This window comes from Ylistrum balloti, unplaced genomic scaffold (assembly GCF_031769215.1).
Source record: "Ylistrum balloti isolate Yb309-2 unplaced genomic scaffold, AGI_CSIRO_Ybal_v1 Utg369640, whole genome shotgun sequence".
In the NCBI taxonomy this organism is placed as follows: domain Eukaryota; kingdom Metazoa; phylum Mollusca; class Bivalvia; order Pectinida; family Pectinidae; genus Ylistrum; species Ylistrum balloti.
Window position 1 is genome coordinate 1,898 of NW_026781901.1, and position 10,564 is coordinate 12,461.

At 34.7% G+C, this 10,564-nt stretch overlaps 1 protein-coding gene across 1 annotated transcript; it reads left to right on the plus strand.

The window, feature by feature from the left end:
- Window positions 1–254: 254 nt before the first annotated feature.
- On the plus strand, window positions 255–10,157 carry LOC132554139 (multiple epidermal growth factor-like domains protein 10; the record flags this gene model as incomplete). The annotated part of the gene is made up of 9 exons (XM_060218443.1): window positions 255–337; window positions 903–1,001; window positions 2,419–2,526; window positions 3,415–3,549; window positions 4,024–4,158; window positions 6,520–6,654; window positions 7,986–8,094; window positions 9,085–9,176; window positions 9,670–10,157. Coding segments are annotated over 9 exons (1,384 nt in total), but the record flags the coding sequence as incomplete, so codon positions are not given.
- Between the last annotated feature and the right edge of the window lie 407 nt (window positions 10,158–10,564).

Below are 10,564 nucleotides of genomic sequence, written 5' to 3' on the forward strand. Positions count from 1 at the left end.
TTGTCTGCAGTGTATTTAAGTCACAGAGGTATACTGGAAGAAAATGTGCGTTTATCAGTGTAATATAAAATTGGCTACAACAGCCGCAAGGAAATGTATGATCAAACATCTATATGTAAACTGCAGTACATGATAGTTAAAAACATGTTTGTGCAAATAGTACACCCGTTCGCACTGAGATGTATACATTTTCATTAGTCAGCCAACTTTCATTCTGTTCTGTTCAATAATTGTTGATCTTGTGTTCATTTAAGTCCTGGCATCAATTATTCTGTTGCGGAAGAATACAAATGTACGTCCGGATATCGATGGCTAGCAGAGGAAAGGAAATGTGAAGGTAAATATGTGTTATCCGATATATGTGCAAATATGTTACAAATGTACAATACCATAGAAGTTCGTGTTACTAAATAATGAAATTGAATTTATACTCCTTTACACTTTTCCAAACATTTTGCTCTCAGTACTCAGCAATGGATCACTACAGTAAGTGGATTTCTTTGCATATGTTATTATTATAATAATCGTGAATCCGACTTGCTTTTAGTTTTAAGGATCAGTATCAGTTATAACGTCAACAGATAAATGGCGTCACATTAAAGCAAAAATGACAACCATTTAATATGACCGAGAGAAAATAGTATTTAGAAGAGAGATGAAAATAGTGTGGAACTCTCTCCACAGAAGCCTTAATTGGTTTTATTAGATACAACAGCCAATTATATTTGATCTCCTCACTAGGTTAATTAATGTTCTGCAACCACCCAAAGTGTTGTCGTTTTTTGAAAGTATATAACAATGCATTAATTAACCATTCAGAAGGTTGTTATATATCGATTTGCTATATAATTTTCAAAATAATACACTGTGTACATTGCAATGTTGCTTATATCTTTTTGCAGCATGTTCTTACTGGACTTACGGTGATTCGTGTAAACAAAAATGCAACTGTATCCCAGAAAATTCGCTGTTTTGTGATCACGTGACTGGAACTTGCCGATGTAAGTCTGGATGGAGAGGGAGAACATGTTCAAAACGACGAATAACACATCTAGGAAAACGTACGTTATTTATTTTTCATTGTCAATTTAGGAAAATTATATAGCATATGTTTATTAATTGTGATCATAAAATACAGTTTGTTCATATTTGCTAAGACGATAATGTCACCACTAATTAATGTATTCATTGGGAAATCATTAATGTTCACTCTGGTCGTCAATGTACACAGAGCGCGAATTCAGGATGGGATTATATAACTGTTTAATATAATCCCCAATGGGCTAAATGAACTTGAGACGAATTCATGTATTTCGATACAATAGCTAAAATAACCAGGGACGAAAATATATTCAGCTTATGTTTGGAAAAGTCAATTGTCTTTATATCGAAATATTTATCTATTCATATATTTATTCTTTTATATTCAGGAGAAGTTTCCCAGACAAACCTAACTGGAATAGGTAATGTATCTCTATTTGGACCATTCCATTGAGTGGGCAAACGCATGTTCATTTATGCAAGAAAGTACATTCTTATTTCCAGGAAATAGATATGTTTGAGGTCGGCTTGTTTTTGAGTTTTTAGTGTATGGTACTTAAATAGCAATCAGTTGTAATTTAAAAATCAGTAGAGAGATAGTATTGGAACATTGTAATAATGACAGCTAAGCGGAATAACGAAAGAATATGCAATGTCTTTTAATATGATATTTCTATAATTACAAGAAACAAAATTATGAGTTGACAATAGAATCGTTTTCTTTCATTGTTCCTTCATTAAAATCAAGAATTACCAAACCAAATCAATTCTAAATTTTCAGACTTCCAGCACTTTATTTCAGTTTGAAATAAGAGAAACTACACTTCTTAACAAAGCATCAACTAATTTAAATATTGTCTGAAGTAGCAGTAATTCAGATAAAATATCCTGTAATGGTACTAAGTGATATTGATCCTAAAGTTTACAAATGATTGTTTCAGCTCCCGCACAAATAATAATAGATGGTGGAGTAGGTATGTATAATTAGATATATGAATGTAGAAATATTAACTGTGATTTAATATTTATACACTGTGTCGGTGCATGGTTACTGATTACTGAAGCTTTGTATATAGAAGATATTTGATAGTTTCCCGTTTAATATCATAAGCATTTCACGGATATGATAAATATCAATATTTTTCACGAGTGCGAAGAAAAAGTGAATATTCACAAAATATTCTGTCATAAGAGTGAAATACATATCTAATGATAATGAAAATTTCGCATTGTACTACTTTCGAGTTGAATGAGTAACCAATGGGTTTAAAACAAAATTATAAAGTTGTGTTGTTGAATAATACATCTAAATAACCTACTGATCTTTACATGGTTATATAGTTTGCATAGTAAATTGTGATCTAACGATATTTCCAGGTGCCTTATGTAATCTATGTGATGCTACCAACACGGAAGCCTGCGGCCAAGATACTGGGTTTGCTTGTCAGTGTAAGATCGGGTATAGTGGCATGAATTGTGAAAGTTGTAAGTAAAATTTTTCGTGACATTGATAATATAAGGTATTTTGATGCGTCGAGTTATCAAAGTATTACTGAAGATATTTACTTTCAACACACGTGTTATCAACACACGTTATCAACTAACAACGGCAATATGCATACAAAACATAACCATGATAATGTTAACTATTTTCAAATTCAATTCTGAGGTTAATTTTACCATGTCAAAAGTGAGTTTCCTAAGTCACTTCATCCCATGAGATGTAAAATAATACACCTTTATCACCACTGTCCTAGACGAACGGATTGGCTCTATGAATATGATGCAATTCAGTTTATATTGTTGCTATGCTGTGTATGATTATGTTTTTGTAAGGTACACTTGGGGGAAATTTTGCATAAACAATTGATTTTCCAATGAAAGGATTCTACATAAACGTAAGCGCGTTAGGTCGTTGCTAATAGTTATCGCCTACTTTATGAATGTGTTATACATCCATTTAGTATTTCATATATCAATTGTCTTATATTATGCAAGAAAAACGATAGAAAATGACAATAAGCCCACGGAAACTCAAAATTTATCAAACCTATGGTAAATATGATGAATATTTGAATTTACATGGAGACTCAGGAATGTTCCAGAAGAGTAAGCGCCTTCTACTCTATCGGCGATACCCGCCATTTGAAATTTAGTCAGGCCAAGTAAGTAATGTCACGTTCCCAAATGAGAACAGTTAAACAACGAACAGGTATACTAACGAACATCCAACACGTCCAGCTTCATATTACATCAGGAAAAATAATGTTTTCCAGTGAGATTTTTACGACGACTATAAGAATGTATCGTCAATTGTATCACTGTGACACCATCAAATGTTAGTTAAGTTTCTTTAAAGTGTTTGGTTTTCAGCATGTAGCGCCTGGAAATACGGGGCTGGTTGTGGAAGTGATTGTACATGTGTACAGGCTAATGCTGTGTCCTGTAACAACATTAATGGTACCTGTACCTGTAAGCCAGGTTATATAGGGCTTAACTGTGAAACTGGTACGTATGTTTAGTGACTTTTCTTCTTTACAATCCTTGGAGCTTACATGTTGTAATCACTGATTTGGACTTAAATTTTCTGAATGCCAAGTTTAAAATCATTTTGTTAGTGGCACAGTTTAGTCAAATCTGACATCCATTTTTGAAAAGATTCATTATGGAAATTTAGGTTTCAGTTCACCTTCACATCCGATTCTATTACATATTTATTTCAACCAATTCTGATTTCCCTCAGCCGCCTCTTATGCTTTCACAGTTAAGGCTACTGACATGTCTGGCAAGTCCTAAAAGGACGAAGCAGGTGTAAATGTGCATTTTTGCGGATCAATGGCCTGGATGGAAGACAAAAGCTACATGATGCAGCTATATTTTTACGTTTTGTCTTCTGTTTCTATTTCATAATTGATATTGAAAGGTGCTGTTCACTTGTGTGTGTTTTATGAAGTTGTTAAATATATACTGAATGGTTTGCAGCTTGTTCTAATAACACCTTTGGCGCGAGCTGTGAACAAACTTGTCTCTGTGATCCCAATAACACCCTCACGTGTGACAATGTGAATGGAACATGTACATGTGCAACAAATTATGCAGGCCCGACCTGTAATGAGAGTAAGTACATTTATAGTAGATTCATTTGTTTAAATTCATATCCGTTACCCTTACCACAAAATCGTAAGTGTACTATAGTCAGTAACTCCAGCTGCCTTACTCCACCTTGTTTAAATCTTACAGAATAAAACCAACTAACATTGTCGTTAGCTTTGATGGAACCTTCATTAGCGTTTTTATCAAAATATGACGGTACCGTATCTCAATCTTTTGGAGGGATTAACATTTGTTTTCTTTTTTAGACGTCATATTGATTTATTGACTGTTTTGTTTACCCTTCATGCACCTACTGTAAATAATATTTTCATGGGGCTGAAATTTCGCGGTTTTCCAAAAATATACAATTATGGATTTTGGACACAAAATCCACTAGCACTATGATCAATGTTAACCTTTATCTATAATTTCGTGGACCTATAAATTCATTGAAATAAAGGACCCGATAACATAATGAAATAAATTCTCCTCGAAAATTATTGATTTTACTGTAATGTTATATGACATTCCTTAGGTGAACTTATCACGTCATCCAGTTCACCGAAACAGATACTGAGAGTTTCGATTTTTATTGACTGGAATGCGACATCTCATACTCAATATTTTGTATGAATTTACGTCCGAATCTTCATTCTGTCATCTACAATTAATATTTCAAATTATGTGGAATAATTTTCTTATTTCAAACATCACGAAAACACACTACTATATGTAGAGACTAAACATGGGTACAATATTTTATATATCGCAGCAAGGATCACTTTAACCAATCACGTGCTAACTGACTAACATCCACACATGTTTTATTTCTTTACGCAGCTTGCCCACTTTGGACTTACGGGCAACAATGTACAAATTGCTCGTGCGACAGAAATAACACCGACACGTGCCACTACAATGGGACGTGTTCATGTAAACCTGGATATAATGGAACAAACTGCTCTCAGGGTAAACAGTAAATGAACTCTTACACAGCTTTAATAACCCCATATCTATATATCTTTACACAATATATAATGTACATATTGATGTGTTGACTCAGTATTACAGTAATGAACACAGTATTTACATGCTTAGCGTTCGAGATATCGGTAGTCTTACGTCTGGTCATTTTGACGTTCTAGAAATATATCCTTCCTCTTTTTAAACAATCAAGTTAATCTCATCAAAGTGTCAGTGGGAAATAACGTTGTAATATTGCTTCAAGGTATTTATGTCGTTCCTTTATCTTTTATAGCGTGTAATACTGGTTTCTACGGAACCGGATGTGCATCTCAATGCGCCTGTCATGCTAACAATTCTATTTCCTGTGATCACGTGACTGGATATTGCACATGTACTGCGGGATACAGCCAGCCTCTTTGTGCAACTGGTAAAATTTTCCAGATTTTCTTTCCCTTTGCCTGTCAAAAAACCTTTTGCAGTAACATATATCAAAATCTCCAGTCATTTTTGGACTCAATTATGCGACTTTTGAAAAATAGAAATGTCCCTCTGTTGATTTAGTGAGCGCAAAATAAAATATTTCAAATTTCACATCCATACCTAAAACAAAAAAAAACATAATATTTCATAGAGACAAAAAATTCATGATAGAATTTTCGTCCTTTATTTCCAGTGTGTGAGTTTTTGAAATACGGTGATCAATGTTCACAATCGTGTTCCTGTCCGCTAAACGCTTACCAAGTGTGCAATCACGTGACGGGTGTATGTACGTGTAAACCAGGCTATGTTGGTGACACGTGTAATACTGGTGAGTCAATTGTAAATAATACAAAACAAGCATGAATACTTCCCTGTCTTTAGCAATAGAGCATTTTATAGCATTTGGCTATAATGCTATAATATAAGTAAGATATATAAGGCTATAATATATAAGGCTATAAGATATGTAAGATATATAAGGCTATAATATAAGTAAGATGCCAAGCTATTCGTATTTCAATTTTTCCTTTTTTTTTTTTTTTTTTTTACTGTTCATAGTATCATATATACCTTCTTTACATTCCTCATTACAATATAAGCATGTGCTACCGAAACCTCGTCCACAAGTTTTGATTTTTCTCAGTTGACTCTTAGGGCCTCTAGCTTCACTGACAAATTCTGGAAAAGATGACACAGCTGAATGATTCTTCATTGTTTGGCTCTACTGAATCTAATTTTAAATCTATATTGAAATGAGTCCTTTAAATAGAATTATCTCAGTACTCTACCCAATACAAATACTATTACAATGGAAAACAAATCAATATAAAAAAAATGTTTTTTTTAAGTTTGATGTCAATATTTACTTGAGATTGAAAGCATTTGCTGGAAAAATAACAATCTTGGTATGTGAAATATTGATCTTTTATTATTTTACAGAATGTTCAGAAAACACCTTTGGGGCAAACTGTGTAGGGCTTTGTGATTGTGCAGCTGGTCAGACATCTCTTTGTGACAAAACGACAGGTGTATGTGTGTGTAACAGTGGCTGGGAGGGAACTAGGTGTGACGAAGGTAAGAGTTATACAAAGTGACAGGTGTATGTGTGTAACAGTGGCTAGGAGGGCACAAGGTGTGATATAAGTGAGTGTTATACAATGTGGCAGATGTCTGTGTGTGTGAGGGTGTATGCGTGGGCAACAATGGCTGGGAGGGTACCAGGTGTGACACAATAAATGTTACACAAAGTGACAGGTGTATAGTTTACAAAACTGGCACTGGAGGACACCAGTTGTGACACCGGTATAATACTGGTTGAAAACAAAATCTTGAACAGCACGTCGGGTTTCAATGTGTGCAACAGATGCTAGATAGATGCGAACATAGGTGTGATGCAGGTCTGCACAAAATGAAAGCGTTTTTGTCGACAACTTTGGCTAGGATTAGTCAAGGTCATGTGCTGGAACGGTGTCCTGGAGAGCATCAAGTGTGATACTTGTGTATTTCAAGTGAGATACAGGCGATTGTTACTAACTTTACTTAGTGTTACGATGAGGATACCGGTAGTAATACCAGCAAGACAGCGCTACAAACCTTGGCAGGAACAAGGTTATTTACGAAAACTCGTCATTATATTTGGTGACATGAAATAAGGAACACAAAAGTGTTAAATCTTTGTCTATTTACTACCTCAGCAAAAGTTGAAATCTGCAATAAATCAATACTTTGAAGAGTAAATAATTGGTTGATCTGAATATTTAACAAATTCATCCCTAGAGCTATAGTAGTAAGTAGTAACCTTTGTTACTATACTTACGCTACATAGGTAGCATATTCCAGTAAACGAAAAATGTCGAGCAACAAAATAGTTTCTTAGGGTTAAGATATCACATTTATCGTATGACTTGATTGAAACTGATTTGAAGAGCTTTGGACAACCATTCAATGCCAAGTGATTACAATTTATTACCTGAGAACACCAGATCAGTTGTCTGCAATTCTTTTAATATCTTTTATTGTTTAGGAATATTTTCATCGGGTTGGCAATGTCAATTCAGTAGAAGTTCTTATAACACAACCAGTAGATTTGAGTGTGCCGTTTCAATAACTACACGGTCACCTTCATCAGAACAAAAAAATATTCGTTATTGTTTTTACAACAGTGTATTTCCATGGAAAACCAATTGTAATGACTTAATGTGAGCTTTCCACTCTCAGAGTCGAATTCTGTCGCACCTGACCAGCTCAAATAACACTTGCATGACGCATATCGTTTATTGAACACACGACTTATTGATGTCGATATTTTGTCACCAAATTCTATAAAGGCATGTTATATTTCTTACGTAAACGAACACCGAGGTATTGCCAACGATAATATAAACATATAAACATCTCTTTCCTAGTGAGTGCCTTTTCACTGCTTGACTATCCAGCCCTGGTTGCTGGTCTTGGGTTCCTGGCCGCGGTGGTCCTCGTGGCAATTATCGTATTAATTCTGTGGTGCGCTTGCAGGTAAATTTCTCCACATTTTCATGTCTGTATTTGCTGTCTCTAGGTTTGTATTAGTTTTATTTCTTACTTTGTTGTCATTTGACCTTGACCATGACCTTTGACCTACATTCGAATAAAATAGCATTGGCCATAACTGTTGCTCAATAAGATGTAGGACTTTCATATTTGACATGTGTGTTTTTTGTTGCAAATCCTTTCCAATGGTTCCAATTTTTTTTCACCATGTGACCTGACCGTGACCTTTGACCTGCATTTGAATGTAAAAAAAAAATTAATTACCTCATAAAGACATAGGTGATTCACAAAGTGTGCATGTAATTAGCACATGCCTTACACAGCTCAGTTTTAATGTCCAACTTAAGTATTCGTTGCATCTGTTTCATAAACACATTTTGATTAATTTACAAAGGGTAGGCGATTCATTTGAGTATTATTCCTTTCTGAGTAATCATTCATTCTATGCACATAAATATCGAAAAAAAAATCATGTTTTAATCCTCATTCAGCTATGCGTGAGTAACACCATAGTTAAAATACGACGAGTTAGGAATGTGTAAGGTTTAAAATAGCTTAGTTAATATCGCTAGAAATTAGAATAGAAAATAGAAACTAAAGTAATATGTTTAACATAGTGTGATCGAGGGACGGTCCCCTGATGATTAAGAGTCGTCAGTACAACTTTCTTCACGCATCCAACTGTCTATTGTCGAATAAATATATCGTCTGTTAATTCATATTAGCCTAACTGTAATATTAAGTTCGTAGTTAGGCAGAGCTGAACATTTTGTGTACACCCTGTTAACAGGATGGTTGTAAGCTCCGCGGTGAGTTGAGAAAGATTAGAAAAATTGAACCGCTTTGTGACAGTTTTTGTTGTTTTTTATCAAGCGGTTTATAAAAAAAATCTTCGAATTCTTATAATTACTGAATTCTTATAATTACGTTTATCATTACTACAATTAATACCTGGTTTTATTAATTTGAATTAAGATGTTCCTGTCGAGAGCTAAAATCTCGGTCACGAAGGAAAAAAGATTTTATTGAACTGACTGATGGGCCTATAACTGCTACAGCCCCAACAGGTAAGTATCGGGGACATCAAATCTTCAGATACATCAGAGAATGTGTAAAGTGAGAGATCGATAATTACAATATCTGTAGTATCGCTATCGAAATCATGTTTAGAATTGCGTATGTATGATATTGATAAAATCATACAGATTTGTTAAGTCTATTGTGATTTTAAGAATTAATAAAGTTATCTTGAAGTCAACGTCAATGTAATTACACAAAGATCGTGAATAAGATTTCTATAAAGATACATTTTTTATTATACCCTAAAAACTACAAAATAAGGCGACCACAAATAAGCCTCTCCTGAAAATAAGCCTGTCGTTGGTAACAAAATACAAAAAAAAATATTTTCTTATTACTAAAGGAAATAAGCCACGTCTATTTTTCTATTTTAGGGTATTGATATGAATAGTATAGCTTTGTTATTTGATCACGAATCATAATAACAACCGATGGTTTTAAGAATGGACAATAAAAATTGCTGACCAATTAAATTTACAGGAGGACTTTCATCATCAACAGCACCAACGCCAATCAAGACTCCTGGGGATAAAGGAATACAGAACGATAATGACGGGGTATACTATGGTCGGGATGTATTAGATAAATCGTCCAAACCTACAGGACAAGATCCACCGGTGGCGCCACCTGTTGCTACTGGTGGTGACGAGTACTATTACGCAGATGGCATTGCTGCTGCTGCTGCGGCGGCGGCTGCTGCTGCTGGGAAAGGAAAAGGCGGAAAAGATTTCAACCCACAGAAAGATGTTCCAGTGGCATCTACTACCGTGTATCAAAACTTGGAGTCAAAATCCGGAACATCAAGTCCACGACCCAAACACAGTGCGATAAAAACACCCCTTCCTCTTCTGCCTGGAGCCAAGACTACTACACAGCCAGTTTACGGCAATACTGGTGTCGAACTGCAGGACGATTACGCTAACTCAGACGCAAGAGTTGTGTCGGAAACTTATGCTAATTTGAATTAAAACGCAAACCCAAATAAAGATTTGACGTTACATTTAGGCATCGTGGCGTAGAGCAAAAACCAATTCAGTCCTGCGTTTAAATCACTTTCTGTAAAATTGTTTTATTTTTTCTCAACTCTAGAAATAGACATTATATAATCAAATGAATTTAGATGTATATTTTTTTTTATGAAACTTACAGAGCGAAGTATTCAAATATTTATCACATAATCCGCCTGTTATCCTGTGCATTATCCCACGTAATATCTCTTTGTGACTGCTGTCATATACCCTTGAACGTTTTTCATTCGCTGTACCAGTAAGAAATAAATTGTGATGTCATGATGTCATGATGTCATAATGTCATGATGTCATAATTCAGACAATGATGTTACGTTATGAATTGAAAATGACAGAACGGCTGTTCC